Source organism: Xenopus laevis, chromosome 2S (assembly GCF_017654675.1).
Source record: "Xenopus laevis strain J_2021 chromosome 2S, Xenopus_laevis_v10.1, whole genome shotgun sequence".
NCBI lineage: Eukaryota > Metazoa > Chordata > Amphibia > Anura > Pipidae > Xenopus > Xenopus laevis.
Genome location: NC_054374.1, coordinates 45154529 through 45175587, shown reverse-complemented (window position 1 = coordinate 45175587; position 21059 = coordinate 45154529). Strand labels below are relative to the sequence as shown.

The following is a 21059-nucleotide window of genomic DNA, read 5'->3' as shown; positions in this document are numbered from 1 at the left end:
CTGCTGCCCATCTGCCCTGCTCAATACAATGGTTTGAGGAAACAGATCATAAATGACAGACTCCACTAATGTTCCCCAACTGTTGGGGACCTGACAGGGCAGCTATGTCGGCCCTAACGTTTCAACTGCCATTAATTAAAATGGATACAAAGCAGTGTGATTTCTTATAGGGCTGAAAGTATCCATTTAAAGGAGAAGGAAAGCTCCAAGACAGTTTATTGCCAACAGATTAGCCACAATAGTGCAAGCTAGAATGCGATATTTATTCTGCAGAATGCTTTACCATACCTGAGTAAAAAGCTCTAGACACTGTCTCTGTTTGTTTAGGATAGAAGCTGCCATATAAGCTTGGTGTGACATCACTTCCTGCCTTAGTCTCTCCCTGCTCACTAACAGCTCTGAGCTCAGATTACAGCAGGGATGGGAGGAGGGAGGGGGAGAGGAGCAAGGTTTAAGCTGAAAACAGGAAGTCTGATACAGAAGCCCATGTGTACACAATAAAAGGAAAGAAATGCTGTGTTTCTTTTGACAGAGGACTCAGAGCAGCATTACTTTGAGGGTTTACTGGTGTATTTATATAGACTTTTCTGATAAAGCTTACTTAATTTTAGCCTTTCCTTCTCCTTTAAAGTGTTAATACACAGACACATTAGTTGCCCAATTTTTGGCAGACTGGTTGATAATTTTGAATTATATATATATCAATCATAGGGTCAGACAATTCTTTGCAGTGAATTGTATGTATCCAAAGTGGATCCGCTAAAACTGGGATTCATCTCCTTGTCGCCTGGTAAAAATTCCAGTATGAATTGACCTGGTCTTGAATTAAATGGAACATAGTCAGGCTGAGAATCCTCCTCTTCCAGAGCCGTCATGTTAGGATTGTAAATTCTTGGTCCATCATATAAACCTCCGGAAATTACTAGTGTGTCATCTGGAGCAGAATATCTGTCCGCTGTAAAAGGGTATCAGAGAGGTACAGGCATTAGTTATCCTTTAAAAGTCAAAACACAGCAGAATTCCCAGCCATACAGTATGGGGCACATTTACTTAGGATCGAATATTGTGGGTTAATTAACCCTCGATATTTGACTGTCGAAGTTATATCCTTCAACTTCGAATATCGAAGTCGAAGGACTTACCAGAAAAAAAAAGGGTTTTAATCCATCGATCGAACGATTTTCCTTCGATCAGAGATTTGTTAGAAAGCCTATGGGGACCTTCCCCATAGGCTAACATTGATGTTCGATAGGTTTTAGTTGGCGAAGTAGGGGGTTGAAGTTTTTTTTAAAGAGACAGTACTTCGACTATCGAATGGTCGAATAGTTGAGCGATTTTTAGTTCGAATTGTTCGATTCGAAGTCGTAATTGAAGGTCGAAGTAGCCAATTCAATAGTCGAAGTAGCCAAAAAAACGTTCGAAATTCGAAGTATTTTTTCTTCTATTCATTTCTTCTAAGTAAATGTGCCCCTATGTGTTGCTTTTCAGAATGCCTGGTAAAAATATTGTCTCCTCTTATTTATCTTACAAGTCTGAATGTTATTCATTGTCATAAGGCTAGATTCAATTCAGTGAGAAAAAGGTTTATTATGTGAAAACTTATTTTTCTTCTCAAATTGAATCTCACGTGTTTTCCATCGTTCCCTGACAGTATAAAAAATAACTGTTTTGCCTATGTTTTTTGTATCAAAAATTTACATACAAATGTTTAAATTTTTTGCAAATATTCAGGAATAAACCAATGGTTTTTGGCCCAAACAAATTGAAATGGAACAAACGTTCAACTTAGTAAATATATACCCCTTACTGTGGTAAATATAGAATAAGTATAGTCTAACAAATATCAATAATTGTTACAAGTTTTTTAATATTCCCAAAACAGAAATATAACTTTAAAAAATACTCTCTATTGAAAAGTAATATTTTAATTAATTTGTAATAATATGTTTTTTATATTTCCAACACTGATACTTAACCTGAATCATATGGGTATTCATCTAATGGCTGGTGCAAATACTGAGATCTCCTTTTCTTGTATTTCCTGAAGATGAAGACAATTATAGCCAGGGCAACAATGCCTAAAATAGTGCTAAAGATTGAAGTCAAAATTGTCTCAGAATCTTTTAAATTTGAAATTTTTCCATCTAGAAAAAGACAAGGAGCAAAATGGTAAATAGTTTATAACAAATGTGTGCAAAGCTCAAAACTTTACCACTTCATAACATCTAACATGGAATCATTAATGGAATAATAGTGAATACATTAAGGGGGTTATTTACTAAAACTCAACTTTTTCTCACTAAAATAATAAAAAATTTTGACCAAACTCTCAGACCCGAATCCCCTTAATTTATCAATAAATCTGATCAAAAAAGTTGGTGCAGGAGAAAGTTGCGACAAAATTCAACTTGTTCAAATTGTGGCCCGACAGCTTCACAGCATAATAAAGCTTGAAAAATTCAAGTTTTTCCTCCCTCTAAAAATTAAAGGTTTTCTCCTTTAGAAACTCGAACAGAAGAATTTGAAGTTTAATAAATAGGCCCCAAAATCGGTGGTTATTTCTACATACAATAAATGGACTCAAGAACTCATGTAGTAAACAATATACTTACCTCTCTCTGTGAATGGCAGGTAAGAAGTAAAATAAAAATGCATTTCCTGGTGGGGTGCAAAGTTGTTGGGCAATCCCCAGTATATAAAGTCTCTAACATATTACCCAGTACTTTTGCTCCCCTTCTTCAAAACATGCACCATTTTTGGGATGGAAGACTTAAACTATGAGGGTAGACTGTCAAGGTTGGGGTTGTTTTCTCTGTATATTGGAGGGCATTATAGACAGATAGTGGGTTTTTTTTCCCATAAAAAGGATCAGTGAACTAGAGCCAACCCTTCAGACTAGAAGAAAAGAACTTTTATTTGAAGCAGTGTAGGTGGTTCTTCACAGTGAGGACAGTGAGGTTGTGGAATGCACTGCCGGGTGATGTTGTGATGGCTGACTCTGTTAATTTCTTTAAGAGAGGCATGGATGATTTCTTGGAGATACATAATTTTAAGGGCTATTATGATACTAAAATCCACAATTAGTATATATATATATATATATATATATATATATATATATATATATATATATATATATATAGTTTATGTGAGGGTTATAAGTATGTGTATATATGTGCACTTGGTTTCCTTTGAAGGGGTTGAAATTTACTGACTACTCTTTTTTCAGTCAAACCTAACTATGTAACTATTCTTGCGGAATGCCTTGCCACAATCTTCTTTCTTCTCCAAGGCATCCTCTTCAGGACAGTACAGAAATCTCTGGGACAATTCTAAATTCCAGCCCTAACTAGGAAAGAGGCCTGGAGAAGAGGAAGAAGATTGCAGTGTGGTGGCCCCCAAACTTTTTTTCTCATGTGTTTGGTGGTATTTTGTTAAACCAATGGAAAATCCACACAGGTTTGATTCTCTAAAAGGAGCTACCGGAGGTGGTTCCTGCAATACCCCCCCCCCAGTGTGAACCTTTGCTGTGCCAGAGGGAAGTCAGGAGGAGGCAGCAGAAGAGTTGAATTTCCAGTTTAAAAAACAGAAATTAGACTCTTAAAGTTACCAGGAGCAGAAATCTTTCTATGACTCCACCACTGGGGAATTATCAAGACCTGCTGAGAAATCTCAATTTGCTTTGCAAACTATGGAAACCTTGTGTGACTCTCAAAGAATCCAGAATGTCCAAGAATATACTCATGTGAGATGTCAGAGATAAGTTTGATAACCTGGATGCATGTCTACTCGTGGGGGAAGTCTGCAACCCACTTATATAGTACCCATGTCCTATTTTGTGGAGTTTTTCCATGTTTTTAACTTTATTATGGTTTAGGTAATCATACACTGATTAAACAGGTTTACTTCTATAAGATAACTAACTGCAGATTCCGGTAGAATGTAAAATGTGCTCTATCCATTAGGTTTTCTTTCAAATTACTGCAGGCTGACAGAAGCAATTGTTTTTATTTTTTTTATTACTTTTAAAATGCTATTTGCATTGTGGAGTGACAGAAGATTTCTAATTGTCCCTGCTTTCAAGGAGAAAATTGCAGCAGTCTTAATCCCTAGATGCCATATCAGCGTTATGTATGGGATTCAGGGACTCTAGATATAGTATAATCTATTTATAATCCTAGGAGGATAATTTACCCTTTATCTAAAGGGGTGTGTCTATTCTGGCTGTAAAGGCTGATTAAAACTGGTTACATTTGCACTGTAAGGAAGATTACAAAGGTTAACTGCTGCAGAGTTAACAAAAACACCAAACCATATTTATAAAATCTAAATCTCTTAGCAGATTACTATGTTTGCATACATAATGGGAACAGGGCTGCCATTTGAAACTTTGGGGGGCCCTGTACAAATTATCCCCCCCCATGAACACAAATGCTTAGTAGCAAAATGTGTCTACACCCCATACAGTATGTGGCACTACACAAACAATCATCTAGCAGGTAGGTAGGTTCTGCTAGAACAAAAACACAAACTACATCTGACGAGGAGTCCAGGATCTATAGGGGGCATAATTGAACTGATAAGTAGCAGCAGTATATATTTATGGAATATGTCTCCAAAGTTTAGATGCCTGATGATCTTGCTGTGGGGCCCAATAACTAGTCATTCCACTCCTGAAGGTTTTGTGAAGTTGATAGCTCATATAATTCAGTAAATAGAGTTCAATATAAACTGTTGTGCAGAGACACACAGGCAGATGTGGGGAGATTAGTTGCCCGGCGACAAATCTCCTCTTCTTCGACCTATCTTCCCGAACTGCCTTTCCTCCTTTCCCGCCTGCTAGAATGAAAATTGCCTGCAGGATGACATTCGGAAGTTGCAACTTTGGACGACTTTGGAAAACAAAGCTCTCCGAGTGCCATTACGCCGTAAATAGTTCTTAGCACACTGCACTCTCAGAATTTCCTCCTCAATTCTGTGTTTTTTTAATACAGATATGGCATACTTCATCAGAAACCCATTATCCAGAAAGCTCAGAATTACAGGAAGGCCATCTCCCTAATGTAATATTGGTCGCTAACGCAATTCGTTCTTAATGTGAATAAATGTTCGCAAAGTGAAAATGTTGCCTTTACGAATATTTTGCCCCACACAGGACAGTAGAATAGTAATTGCAACCTTTATAGTTTGAGATAGTGTGCAGCGTATATAATAAAACTTCTTAATGAAAAAGTTGTTAGGTTTGCGCCAAACGTTTTCAAGCAGGTGTTAAAGGTTAGCAATGCGCAACGAAGATCCACAATGCAATAAAAACCTAATGAAGAATATTACATTGCAACATGCAAATTTGTATTTGCAAATTTTATTACATTTCCGATTCCATTTCAAGCAAATGATTGAAGCTTTAAAAAATTATTTCCTCTTTAATAATAAACCAGTACCTTGTACTTGATCCCAACTAAGATATAAATAATGCTTACTGGAGGCAAAACAATCCAGTTAGATTGAATTAATATTTAAATTATTTTTTAGTAGACTTAAAGGAACAATTCAGTGTAAAAATAAAAACTGGGTAAATACTTTAGATAGAAATGTTTTTAATATAGTTAATTAGCTAAAAATGTAATGTATAAAGGCTGGAGTGACTGGATGTCTAACATAATAGCAAGAACACTACTTCCTGCTTTGCAGCGCTCTAACTCTGAGTTAGTCAGTGACTTGAAGGGGGGGCCACATGGGACATAACTGTTCAGTAAGTTTGCAATTGTGACAGTGACTCAGCATGCAGCTCAGATTCAAAAGCAAACATACCTCCCAACATTTTGGAAGTAAAAAGAGGGGCAAAAAAAATTTTTCCGCACGTAGCGCAGCAATTTTTGGCCACACCCCTTTCTGTGGCCACACCCCTTAATTACCATGTTTGTTTTAAAAAATTTGGCAGGTTATGAAAGTTTGAAAATATTTCTCCTTATCTAAACTGTGTTTTTGTGTCTCAAAATTGTTACAAAGTATCTTATTTGCACCTGTTAGCTGTTCTGGGCTGTCTGCTAAATGCCAATTAAGTGAGAAACTTTGTTTCTTTTTCTGGCTGTTCAGTGCAGAGAAAAGAGGGACTTTCCAGTACAAATGAGGGACTGCGGGTTGAGCTGTCAAAAGAGGGACTGTCCCTCCGAAAAAGGGACAGTTGGGAGGTATGAGCAAACAGTTATGACCCATGTGCCCCCCTTCAAGTCTCTGATTGGTTACTGACTGGACTGAACAATTCCTTCAAAGAATTGTGATACAAAAGATCATTTATCTGGAAAAGCTCAGGTCCTGAACATTCTGGATAATAGGCCCCATGTCTGTACCTTTATCAGCTTAAAAATAGCAACTTTATTGTTTTCACTTTTCACCTGCCCTAAGCCCTCTTAGTGTCTGGTGTTTTGTTGATAACTTAACTTAATACTTAGGCAAGTTCCAGGGTAAATCAAGGCAGTTATGGAGCCTGGATAATTTCAGCAGATTGGTTTTCCTTACCTTGCAGTGTATATGTTGAATTCCCTGAAGCCCATTCAGATGATGTTACTGCTTGAGTATTGTCTTGTAAAGTAGTATTTACTTGGCCTGGGTGAGTTGTGTTTAGGGTTAAATGACTTGTACCACCAGTATAACTGGTAACTGATACATTGATAGTAGAAAGAAAAGTAGCAATAGTAGTTATACTCAGAGATCCATTTTCAGAAGGGGAATTCTCTGTAGATCTGGTTGAAGTAAAAAGATTACTGAATGTTGTAGTCTTTTCATGACCTGGGCTAGAGACATTACTTGAAGCATTTGTAGCGACCAAAGTCGAAATAGTCGGATGTGCCGAGGATATGTACTCAGTACTTGTTACATTCACAAAGGCCCCTTGGGTTGTCGATGTGGTGTTGCCTAATGCTGTTATTGTTACATTTTCAGCCATCACACCCCATAATAATACCATCACAGAAACAAAGATGGAGTAAAAAGCTTTTCTTTCCATTAAGGCCATGGTAGTTGCTGCAATTGATGAAATTCTAAAAATAAAATGAAAAGAAATGTAAATATTGTACATTCTTTTGGTTTTGTTCAAAAGCACATAGTTGCCTAACTAACTGTTCTTGTTTGTCACAGAAACATGGAAGAGGCTCAGGAAAAGCAGGAAAGGCTGCAAGTCTGGAGCAAGTTTCAGTCACTGGGGGATATATATACCAAGGGACTGACAATAGCATTGAAATCTGATGCATGTGCATGTCATATCTCAGCCATTAGAGCTCCATCCAAAAATGTGTTTCAAACAATATTAAAAGGGGTAATTTTCTAGATGCAGGGCAATGTGTAAATTGGAAAACACAGGTGAAATGTTTGCCGAGACCTGATCCCCCCCCCATACAGCACTGCGGTGGGGAGGTATGTGCATGTCCCTTCTCCTGCTTCTTAACTTGCACAAATTAGTTAGTCCAGGACTTAAAAGAACAGTAACACCAAAAAATTAATGTCTTTTAAAGTAATCAAAATGTAATGTACAGTTGTGCTGCACTGTTAAAACTGACGTGTTCACTGACTCTATAATAGTTTATATAAAAAAACTGCTGAGTAGCCATGGGGGCAGCCATTCAAAACTGAAAAAGAAGAAAAGGCACAGGATGCACAGCAGATAACAGACTCTGTCGTATACAAGGGAATTTTTCAGAATATATCTGCTATTATTGTGTATCCTGTTACATAGTTAAATTGGGTTGAAAAAAGACAAAGTCCATCAAGTTCAACCCCTCCAAATGAAAACCCAGCATCCATACACACACCCCTCCCTACTTTTAATTAAAATTCTATATACCCATACCTATATTAACTATAGAGTTTAGTATCACAATAGCCTTTAATATTATGTCTGTCCAAAAAATCATCCAAGCCAATCTTAAAGGCATTAACTGAATCAGCCATCACAACATCACCCGGCAGTGCATTCCACAACCTCACTGTCCTGACTGTGAAGAACCCTCTACGTTGCTTCAAATGAAAGTTCTTTTCTTCTAGTCTAAAGGGGTGGCCTCTGGTACGGTGATCCACTTTATGAGTAAAAAGGTCCCCTGCCATTTGTCTATAATGTCCTCTAATGTACTTGTAAAGTGTAATCATGTCCCCTCGCAAGCGCCTTTTTTTCAGAGAAAACAACCCCAACCTTGACAGTCTACCCTCATAATTTAAGTCTTCCGTCCCTCTAACCAATTTAGTTGCACGTCTCTGCACTCTCTCCAGCTCATTTATATCCCTCTTAAGGACTGGAGTCCAAAACTGAACTGCATACTCCAGATGAGGCCTTACCAGGGACCTATAAAGAGGCATAATTATGTTTTCATCCCTTGAGTTAATGCCCTTTTTTATGCAAGACAGAACTTTATTTGCTTTAGTAGCCACAGAATGACACTGTCCAGAATTAGACAACGTGTTATCTACAAAGACCCCTAGATCCTTTTCATTTAAGGAAACTCCCAACACATTGCCATTTAGTGTATAACTTGCATTTATATTATTTTTGCCAAAGTGCATAACCTTGCATTTATCAACATTGAACCTCATTTTCCAGTTTGCTGCCCAGTTTTCCAGTTTAGACAGATCACTTTGCAAAGTGGCAGCATCCTGCATGGAACCTATAGTTCTGCACAATTTAGTATCATCTGCAAAAATAGAAACAGAACTTTCAATGCCCACCTCCAGGTCATTAATAAACAAGTTGAAAAGCAAGGGACCTAGTACAGAGCCCTGCGGTACTCCACTAACAACACTGGTCCAATTAGAAAATGTTCCATTTACCACCACTCTTTGTAGTCTATCTTTTAGCCAGTTCTCTATCCAGGTACAAATACTATGTTTCAGGCCAACATTCCTTAATGTGCTTGAATGGCTTCCTCCATGGCTACATAGAGGCTTGTTTATATAAACTATAGTTGTGTTTCTGAAGCAAACTCACCCATTTTACCAGTGCAGGGCAACAGCAGTACATTATATTGTCATTCCTTTAAGACACTTTCAGTTTTCAGTGTTACTATTCCTTTAACTCTATGCCCTATAGGAGGTGGTAAGAACAAGGCTGCATTGCTCTTACTGGTGCTTTGCTTTTTACTTAGCACTACATATGAACTGTATGGTAGGCCAAAGTTCATTTTATTCAACTCCCTAGCAGTCAGATTGTGTGTCTGAATAGTAGGACAAAGATTAAATAAGCAAAGACCTGAACAAAAAGATGATCTTGACCTTAGCATTAAAAAAAGATGTAAAACACAAGAGGCAGAATGGAAAGTCAAATAAAATAAAACAAAATGCGAGAGATCTAACCAAAATAGTCATATTGGTAAATGGCTATCGACATATGGCATATCTAGTACACCATGCATTAGATTAAAGTAAGGTGAAACTCTGAAGGAGAAAAATCTAGGAGTACTAGTATATAATAGGCATAATTTTCCTCAACTTAAAAAAACAATCCACTGGACTTTTCACACTGCATAACAAGCTTTTCATAGACAATACAGTTGGTAATAACTTTCTTGAAGCTCAAATATTATAAATGATATATTTTTATGAATAGTGTATTGTACTTGGAAAACAAGTTGATGTAGGTGTCTTATATAAAAAGTCTTTTTAACATCCAGTGGTGACTTTCAGCTAAAACCATCCTGAATAAGTTTGACAGAAACAACGGGTGGGAATACACAAGATTTTAGGGTGATAAACAATTTATCTTAATAACAGTGTCCACAAAATGGCTCCTGCCTGCTTGCTGTGATTGTGTAATTCTAAGACTGAAGCAAACAAATGTAAATAATAAATATAGTGTAAGTAAAGTTTATTTTGCTCAACTAACATAATAGAAAAGAATTTGGAATTATTTCTTAGAGTGACAGGTCCTCTTTAGGGATAGGGGTAAAACAGGGGGCCTTCAATTTCCTCTGTTAAGGCGATTTTAACTTATCAGATAAGATTGAGGTGGACAGAGTTCAGTTTTGCCCACTGAGCTGCCTCGTTGCGCAACAAATTTACCTAGAATTCTGGAAAATGATGCACTGTGGGGAAAAGTGGCGATTGTATTCAAAATTGCACTTTGCACACTGCGTCAAGGTAAATGAATGTGCCCTAATGTGCAGAATTTCTAGCCTAATTCTTTATTAAGCTTTAGTTCTCCTATAAGTGCAAGCAATTTCTCTCTATTCTCTACCATAAAGATACAGTACAATGAAATACCAATTTCTCTCTATTCTGTATGATAAAGATGCAGTACAATGAAATACCAATTTCTCTATATTCTCTACCATAAAGATACAGTACAATGAAATACCAATTTTTCTCTATTCTGTATGATAAAGATGCAGTACAATGAAATACCAATTTCTCTATATTCTCTACCATAAAGATACAGTACAATGAAATACCAATTTCTCTCTATTCTGTATGATAAAGATGCAGTACAATGAAATACCAATTTCTCTATATTCTCTACCATAAAGATACAATACAATGAAACACCAGGAACATTTTGATTGAACCTGTGACAGTTGCATCAGAAAATATATGAATTGAACAATATACTTGATCTTATCTCCTCCCAGAGGAACAACAAATTAGTTCTGTGCAGATTAGACATCAGGTGCTATAAATAATTTTTTCCTACTAGTAACATGCTGGTCTTTACGGGCATGGCAAAGAGCAAAAGCAAGAATAGCCTAGTGTATGGAACATGTCCTTTCATGGGTTTTCTATAAGGCTGCTCATTTCCAAAAAATGTCAGCTTTCAAATGTTAGAAATCATCATTAATAATGATCATTAGAGAAATAAACTGAATGATAAGTGATGCTGTATACATAAAATTCTACTTAGAGGAACTAGGAAAGCTAACTGAATCTAGCCACACCACCTAAACTTCAGGACTGATCAGACCTTAGGCCTGTCCATACATCAGGAAGCATCTTCTGCAGAAGGACAGCCTACCATGTGATGATGAGGATACTTATATCAGAGAATGTAATGCAGTGATATTGACTAAATTTGTATTTGTTATTTATATATGTCCATTACCTTCTAATATCCCCTATTATTTAGCAATGCTTATATAATATATATTGTGACATCTCTTCTGTTTCATGTTGAAATTGGGAAAGAAAAAATGCAGGCCACATGCCAGCCACACCATAAAGCCCTGACTGTTACTTGGCAGACACTAAGGGGCAGATTTATCAAGGGTCGAATTTCGAAGTGGAAAAAAGGTGCATTGTGACCAAAAAACATGACGCTTTGCCCCATAAATCAACACTACTGTGCCAACCTTAAATAATTGTATTTTTATTGTTTGCCCATTTGTAAGTAAAGATTTTCTCACACATTTACATTTCAAGTGTTTTCACATTTATAATGGGTATTTATTTTTTTACTGGTCATGTTCCCAGTGGTTTTTCCCTGGCTTGAGTCTCAGTTGTACAGGCAAAGTACTGTCAATGGCTATTAGTGTGTGTTGCAAATTATCCAAAATTCGAGTATTTCTTGCACTCCAAACCTGCCCTGAGGTGCTCATGTCAGGGCAAATTATAAAAGACATGGTGGCTTGCGCCTGTTTGCCCTTATAACCTCTCTTTGATTATGATACTAGGCACGTAGACTACAACCTCCACTACCCAAATGAAGCATATGCAGAAAAGTTTGCATGTGTACTGATAACTAAGTACAGGCCATGAGAAACAAAGCAGATATGGTGCTGTCACAATTAATAAAGAATCCCTTTTACTACTGAATGTTCTACTCATGTTTCTGATAAGATATCCAGAAAAATGTGCTCCTTTGGGAGATGGAAGTGGAGGAGAGTTTGAGAAGAACTCTACTTTGCTAAACTATTTCCACCACATGATCCAGTTGTGTCAAGTCTATTGTAAAAGTTCTACTAACCTGTATCTGTAATGGACACTCTGACCCTGCAATGTTATTTTATAGGAGAAGGAAAGCTCCAAGACAGTTTATTGCCAACAGATTAGCCACAATAGTGCAAGCTAGAATGCTATATTTATTCTGCAGAATGCTTTACCATACCTGAGTAAACAGCTCTGTCTCTGTTTGTTTAGCATAGAATCTGCCATATAAGCTTCGTGTGACATCACTTCCTGCCTGAGTCTCTCCCTGCTCACTAACAGCTCTGAGCTCAGATTACAGCAGGGATGGGAGGAGGTGGAGAGGAGCAAACTGAGCATGCTCAAGCCCTGCCCTGGAGGTTTAAGCTGAAAACAGGAAGTCTGATACAGAAGCCCATGTGTACACAATTAAAGGAAAGAAATGCTGTGTTAATTTTGACAGAGGACTCAGAGCAGCATTACTTTGAGGGTTTACTGGTATATTTATATAGACCTTTCTGATAAAGCTTACTTCATTTTAGCCTTTCCTTCTCCTTTAAAGGATTGTGTATAAAACAGAAAGCCACCAAGTGCTGTTAGTAAACAGGAGCCTTGATAAGCAAGTTATAAATATACTGTTATTTAATATACGGCAATATTTTTATTTGTACTCTAAATATTTTAACATTACACATTCTAATCTAACCATAGATTTTCTCTAAGAATATGTTTTCAAACATTACAGCAAATTTACTAAGTGGCGAAAATTCGCCAGTGATGGCTTTGCAGCCATCGCAACACTTCGGCAGACGAAAATTCGCTCAGACAGCGCTAATATACTAAAATGCAAAGTTGCGTCCAGGCTGCCGAACGCTGTCGATTTTTCACTAGCATTACTTTGGCAATGCGAGCAAATGAAAGCAAAGATGCACTAGCGTTCAATTCTGCCAAGCCGTTCTGCCGTTAGAGGTCTTCACTAATTTGTATACAGCGGGAAATTTAAAGTTGAATGGACGTATATGTTGCAGCAAATACATTACATTACACATGTCCAGGGAACCTTAATAAAGACAATAGAGTTATAATGCCCAACACATGAGCCCACTGTATAGTTTATGTTCCATATGTTAGAAAATGTACGGGGGAACCTGGTTACCCAAAAAAAATTTTTTAAGGACTTTTGTAGGCTATCACTCTGAAAAAAGGAAAAGAAGCCAGTGTTTTTTCCACTAAAAAATATGATGTAAGTAACAGAAGAATGAGGAAGATCTATGCACTCCAGTGCACTTTGCCTGGTCTGAGCTGGCGAAGGAGGTAACGTTCAGTAAAATCTGCATCTTAGTGAATTTGCAGAGTAACATCCATTTGCCAGAGCGAATCACCGCTAGCGTCTATATCCTTTGCTAGCGAAGTGACGCCTGCGCCCGTTAATAAATCGGCGAAGTCCCTAAAAATGGTCACTTCGCGCTCTACTCTGACAAATGTGTCCATTTTTTCTATCTTAACTGATGCATTTTAAAAAAAACATGTTTTTCGATGACAGGATCCCTTTAAGGTTAGTGATTATAATCATGGTCCACAGTGATTATCGATTTCCTTTTTCTTAAATTGCATCTACCTGTACACACAATACCCTTTCTGGCTTGTTGAGTCTGGCATTTCTTCATGTATGATCACCATGTATGTATGTATGTATGACCACTTGCTCTTGCACATCACTGAAAAAGTAGCTTGCACTTTGGCACCACCATTTTATTATTTGAGTAATTACAGTTTCAGAAGATCTAAAATGACCAATCTTTTCTTCAGCAGCCTGTTAAAGGGATACTGTCATTGGAAACTTTTTTTTTAAATGCATCAGTTAATAGTGTTGCTCCATCAGAATTCTGCACTGAAATCAGTTTCTCAAAAGAGCAAACAGATTTTTTTTTATTTACCAGTCATGTGACTCTGATCAACTTCAGTCACTCTTTACTGCTGTACTGCGAGTTTGAGTAATATCACCCCACCCCCAGTAGCCTAACAATAGAACACTGGGAAGGTAATCAGTAGCTCCCTAACACAAGATAACAGCTGCCTGGTAGATATACAGCACTCAATAGTAAAATCCAGGTCCCACTGAAACACATTCAGTTACATTAAGTAGGAGAATTTAAACAACAGCCTGCCAGAAAGCAGTTCCATCCTAAAATGCTGGCTCTTTCAGAAAGCACATGACCAGGCAATATGACCCGAGATGGCTGCCTACACACCAATATTATAACTTAAAAAAATACACTTGCTGGTTCAGGAATGAAATTTTATATGGCAGAGTTAATTATTTGCAGTGTAAACAGTGTAATTTAGAAATAAAAACTACACCATAAAAATCACGACAGAATCTCTTTCATGAAATTCTTATCTTCTCTGTCCACTGTAGTTTGTTCCAGCTCTCTCCTTTTGCTTCCTTTAACCACACTGTCATTGCATCTAATTTTTAAACATATTAACAAGAATTATTATCTTTCCAAGCTATCAGCTGACCTTGCTTCTTCCATTCTGCCCAAAGCTGTTTATAAGTGCTGTATTCTGTCACATGCTTAAGTTACTTAATTCTCTCTCCAGCTGATCTGTTTGCAGTCAGGCTGTCACACTGCTCATACTGTGTGAACAAGAAGATGAGTATGATAACTAAGCATTTGATTTTGACAAGATCTTAAGGCAGAGACACACGCTCAGATTCGGGGAGATTAGTCGCCCAGTCACTTTAAGCGACTTCGGAAAACAAAGGGCTCTGAGTGCCATCCTGCCAGCAATTTACATTCTAGCCGGCTGGACGGCAGTTCGGGGAGATTAGTTGCCCCGGAAGAAGAGGAGATTTGTTAATCCTTTCATTCATTTCAATTTCATTTTATTAATTTCATTTCAATTGTATTCTAATCATGGTGTCATAAAAAGAAGTCTATGGGGTACTTGAATAGAGGCACACGTTGTGATGATCAACTTTTCTCAGCCTTATATTTCAGGCCAAAGGCCACTCAGTGTAGCTGCATACAGGTTGACCCAGTGTCTGTGGAGCTACATGGAGCTACTGATGGAAGCAAATCCCCATCTGTCAACCTACATAAAAAAACACGTGCTCAGAAAAGTGGATTTTCTACAGTGTGTGCCCCTACCATAAGGTCATAAAAAAACAGTAATAGAGAACAGTCTTCCCTTCAATACACTTTTTGACTTGGAATACGATATAGAACCCATTTTACGCTTTTAATTTTAGCCTTAAAGGGATACTGTCACTGACTTCTGCACTGAAATCTGTTTCTCAAAAGATCAAACATATTTTTTATATTTAACTTTGAAATCTGACCTGGGGCTAGATATATTGTCAGTTTCCCAGCTGCCCCAGTCCTGTGACTTGTGCTCTGATAAACTTCAGTCACTCTTTACTGCAAGTTGGAGTGATATAACCCCCACCCCAGAAGCCCATCAGCAGAACAATGGGAAGGTAACCAGATAACAGCTCCCTAGTAGATCTAAGAACAGCACTCAATAGTAAAAATCCAGGTCCCACTGCGACACATTCAGTTACTGTACATTGAGGAGGAGAAACAACAGCCTGCCAGAAAGCAGTTCCCTTCTAAGGTGCTGGCTCTTTCTGAAAGCACACGACCAGGCAAAATGACCTGAGATGGCTGCCTACACAGCAATATTATAAATTAAAAAAATACACTTGCTGGTTCAGGAATTAAATTTTATATGGTAGAGTGAATTATTTGCAGTGTAAACAGTGTAATTAAGAAATAAAAACTACACCATAAAAATTGTGACAGAATCCCTTTAAGTACTTATTGTAGTGTCTTGTTACTAATTTTCACTTTGTGAGTGTTGCACATTCTCCTGGTGTAATTTAAGGGTGTGACCTTGGGCCACTCCTTTTTAATCTCTACACACATGACTTGTAACCTATTCTTTTTTAATTCAATGTATTTATCCCTCCATTAACACATAGATCATAAACATCACCTAATGCTTTCACCACAGGAACAGTGTTTAATGCTGTTTTTACTTTCACCAATAGCACCCTGAGATGCAGCAACTTACCAGGTATATGACCAGGTATACACTTTCCTAGGCCTACCTACTTGTATATCCTTGCTGAGAACAAATACAGCCATATCTGGCCCAAACTCTCTACACAAGTCATAAAGTATAACCAGTGGCATGTTATGTTACTGTATTCTGATGAATTTGCCTGCTTTATTGAGGTTTCTTTTGGGAATCAGAACTGTTACCTACCCTCATGTCATCAGGGTGATTATAGGGGTCATTTATGCCTTGGAAGGCAGTGTGCAAAGTAAGAAAAAAACGGTTCAAACCACTATTTGCTTGCATTCAGCTCGATGTCAGCATTTGGCAGCAATGTATTCACAAGGGACATCATTTTGATGTGCAAGTTAGGGAGCTGCAGCAGACTCAAACTACAATGTACTTCATGATTGTGGAGAGCTCAATAAGTAATGGGTGCTTTAGCAGACTCCTTTGCATAGAGTCAAGAGTCAGTACAGAAAAATGTTGATAAAGGGCCCGGATAGGCCCGAACATTGCCCTTTTTCAAATGTTCATGGGCTAAATAAATCACTTCTTTCACTGAGCAGCTCAATGGTGTGCTTCTGGATTTCACCTGCGGTCTGGATGTGCACTGCACCTTGCGCTAGACCAAAAAAAAAACTAATACAAGGTGCAGAGTGCATCCAGACCCCAGGTGGAATTGGTTTTTACTGGATCACCAAGGGGAGCTCTTGCTCTTGGGTTGTCAATGACCCCTTATGAACAGGCCTGGATTGGCAATCTATGAGTTCTGGCACATGCCGGAGGGGCTGCTGTAAGATGCCATAGAAAATAACCAATTAGCGGGCTGATGGGGGCTGTTTGGGCCTCAATGTACTTGGAATACTGGGGCATATTCTGACACCCAGTCCAGACCTGCTTATGAATCACTTATGAATTCACATATTCATTTTAAGACATTTAAGATAGTTAACATTACTAATCAAAGTGACGAAGAATTATGTTCAAAAAATCTTTATATTTAAAAAAAAAAAGCCTTCACAAGGAGCCAAATAAAAGGAAGTAATAGGCCTGCTACTCTTTCATGCCAAACACTTATCAAGATGCCGCTAACCTTAGCTGCATAAAACTGGACAAATGAGTACAAGTAAGCTTGATTGAGGAGGTCTAGAATTTTTGAATTCTAAATGCAATGCAGATAAGGAAATACAACTGTGGTAAAGGGGAAGTTTGCATTTGAAACATTTAATTGCTGCATTTTATTATGGCAGGAAAACCAAGCCCAGAAAAGTCACACCATTCCTTTTGTTTGTACCCACAAAATAACAGAAGAGAGAGGAGACAATAGACATATGTGGCAATAGGGTGTAGAAAATCAGGTATTATAGAGAATTAAAAACAAGTCAAAGTTACATTGTGACAGCTCATGTTCAATAAAAACCCCAGTCTTTCACCTTACACAATGTTATTACTAGTTGGGGTGTCTCTGTATGTGAATAACCTCAATTTTATTACAGAAGAGAAAATATGTCTGTAAAACGCTGAGGAAATGTGTCGGTAAATAAATAGATCAACTAAAAGAAGAGACTAATTCCTCACGATATTGCTCTTACCTGGATTTTAAGGTCCTTCCAAGTGATCAGCACAGAATGTTTTGCTGCCTTCTCAGTTCCAAAAAGGGATTGTGTGAGACAAAGCAGGTTTATTGCTCTGTAGCGCAGTTCAAATACCTCCCTCTCTCTTCCGGGTGCAACACTTTCTAAAGTCCTTTGACACTTATCACTGGCTTTGTTTGTGGCGTTTCAGCCACTCTCTTTTCACGAATGTTCCTTTTAGTATTTAGCAAAAGTTGGAAGTTTGGCAGCTCCGATCAAGGGTGGATATAGTACCTGCAGGCAGCTGTTCTAGGTCATAACAGGTTTACTGTTTGCTGAAAGCCTTTGTATAATACTCTCCCTGGAGGGCTGAACCAGCCATGATAATATCTCTATGGAAACGACTGAAAGTTTAACCAGTGTCTAGAGATTACATAGGGTGTTTTTACAATAGGCCTCGGGCGCACCTGAGTAAGTGGCCTGGTGAGTTTCTGGGGAAGGTCTTGTCTAATAATAAAGTACTTTGTTTTAGCACCTATTGAGTGTACTAAATTTAGACTTTTTTTCTTTTTATTTATTTTATCCAACTTTAACTCTGTAAACAGACTGGGGCCCTTGTTAAAGTTGAGGGTCCGATGAATTCAACCCAATATCAACTAATTCTTCAGGATAATGTTCAAGCATCAGTTACAAAAAAAAAAGTTTGCAGGATGATATATCAGTGATTGTCTGCATGTAGGGTTGCCACCTTTTCTGGAAAAAAAAACGCGTTCCCATATTATATTGTATAAAACTGGCATTATGCATCATTCTTACCAGCTAGCCAGGTGGCAACCCTATTTGCATGGTTGTGTGGCTGTTTGTCACAAGGAAGGGTTGCTTTTGCATACCTCCCAACATTTATAAAATCTAAAGAGGGACAAACATTAGCCACGCTAAATTTTTTGACCATGCCTATTTTATGGTCACACGTCCATAGATTATAATATTTGAATGCATTTCTGCCCTGTTGTATGTGATATAATAGTTTTGCTAATGAAGCTGTAATTGCCCTTTAAGATGTGAGTCACAGTTTCCCCAAGAGACAAGCTTATCTTAAATACTTACAATTGTTTCTTTGCTTATCTTAAATTTTTACAAATGTATTAAAGTGCAGCTGCTCAGTGTTCTGGGATCTCTGCCTCTTATTTCTACAAACTTAGAATGCTAATAGATAGTGTAGAAAGGGAATTATTTCCAGGTGTATGTTAACTGACTGGTGCTTAAAAGCACCCTGTTTTCTCAACATAACTCCTCAGTGAAGGGTAAGTGCACAATGGTCTTTCTACTCAGTCACACTGGTTGCTGGGGGACTTGCTTTTAAATGCACTACATACTTAGAATGCAAATGGATAGTGTAGGACTCACGTTCAACGAGGGGCCTCGACGAGGCACGTAAGCTTACATATTTTGGCCAAAGTTTTTAAAGGCAAACTGTGCTCTGGCAATCTTTCTTCTTCTTTTTGGTTACAAAAGAGTTTCAGCGCCATAAGCAGCACCTTGAAGCTCTGCAGCACAGTCTTTCAGCATCCTGCGCATGAAGATAGCAGGCCACCGATGGATCAGCTAGTGATAAAGTTGGCACTTAATGGACACTTCACTTATACTGTATGTGGAGGAACAGAAACCTGATGCCTGTTAAAAATTATTTTTATAATTTAACAAATAAAACGTTAGCACCTAACCAAATAAAAATCCTACAAAAAGGACTCAAATATGTTCCTACCAATCCTATCAATAAATCCCAAACTTATATAGATACTCATAAATTTATTAGAAAATTAAGTTTAAAACATGTTTTTGCTAAGAAAGAAATTATATCTGAGTCAAAAATATACGAATACAAACAAACCGAATTAAAACCGAAATCAGTTTTCAATCCCACATTTGCGAACAGCCATTTCATAAACACCTTTAAAGAACTCGTCTTTAAAGAGATTGAAGCCATAGAAACCCCAAAGGACACCTTTAAACATAACCTAACTATTGGTGAAAGAAAAGCTCTTAAAGACCTTCAGAAAGATACCTCCATTGTGATCAAGTCCATAAACAATATCCCATGGAATGAAGGATACATCATTTGGACTTGTGATGTAACCTCTTTGTACACTATTATAGACCATAAATTAGGGATCCAATCTGTAAAACATTATTTAGATGAAGATAATACATTGGCAAAAGATCATAAAGAATTTTTACTTCAAAGCATTGATTTTATACTCACCAAAAATTATTTTTGGTTTGAAGGTGATTATTACCTACAAGTTAAGGGGACAACAATGGGAACACAGAATAGAGTGGATTCAACCAGACTGTTCAATCACTAAGCCTCCGTCCAATGAAGCCAATATCAAATAGAACAAGAAAGTGATGAATTTCAGTCCAACGCAGTGGGATGCTGCAAAATCAGTGCTTTATTCGACACAAAATGTTTCGAGCTAGGCTCTTTGTCAAATTCGAGTCGAATAAAGCACTGATTTTGCAGCAACCCACTGCGTTGGACTGAAATTCATCACTTTCTTGTTCTATTTAACAATGGGAACACGTTTTGCGCCGAGCTACGCAAATTTGTTCATGGGACATTGGGAACAGAATAATATAACACCATATTTAAATACAAACAACGGATTAATCACATGGAAACGTTACATAGATGATTGCCTGTTTATTTGGAAAGGTACAGAGATTGAACTATCACAATTCCTAAAAGACCTCAACAAAAATGATTGGAATATGAACTGTTAAAAAATAATAAAAAACAGCAAAAAAATATATCAGATACTTTTATTTATTTTATTATCACTTATAATAACTCAAACAAAAAATAATGCAAAAACATTGGCATATACTCCGTAAAGATAAAGACCTCCACGAACACGAAACACCCTCGTATAATCTACAGAAAACCACGTACAGTCAAACAATTGCTGGAGCCAAGCTGTCTACCTCTGAAGGAACAGAAACACATGTTAGATCCATTTAACACTGGAATAACAAATGGATTTTTTCCATGCAGAACTTGCAAAGGATGAAAGACTAGTAAAACAAATGAAAGAAAAGTAACAAAATTTAAATCTAATGTAACAGACAGAATTTGACATTAAAAACATAACTTGCAATAGCAACAATGTCATATACTTGTTACAATGTCCTTGTAATCTGCAACACATAGGAAGAACCAACAGAAGCTTAAAAACACGAATAAGAAAATACAAGAATAATATTAAAAAAGGACTACTGACCCACAGCGTATCCGCACATTTTAAAAAATACCATAATTCCGATCCCTCATTGCATATTTTCGTAGGTATTGTACAAAAGAAAGTTCATTGGCGAGGGAGTGATATCATAAATACGATATCCAGAGAATTGACTCTCTGGATCCATAAGCTCAAAACATTAGCACCACTCGGTCTCAATATAGAGATAGATTTAAAATGTTTTTTAAATGATTAATGTAATAAATCAATGTTTTATAATGTTCATATTTATAAATATTTA

At 37.4% G+C, this 21059-nt stretch overlaps 1 protein-coding gene across 1 annotated transcript; it reads right to left on the bottom strand.

Annotated features, from left to right (window-relative positions):
* Window positions 1–510: 510 nt before the first annotated feature.
* On the bottom strand, window positions 511–17867 carry LOC108709394. The gene is made up of 4 exons (XM_018249177.2): window positions 17538–17867; window positions 6520–7040; window positions 1977–2144; window positions 511–955 (listed from the first exon to the last, which is right to left on the bottom strand). The coding sequence occupies exons 2-4, from the start codon at window positions 7013–7015 to the stop codon at window positions 714–716; spliced, it is 906 nt and encodes a 301-aa protein (XP_018104666.1). The 5' UTR covers window positions 7016–7040; window positions 17538–17867; the 3' UTR covers window positions 511–713.
* Between the last annotated feature and the right edge of the window lie 3192 nt (window positions 17868–21059).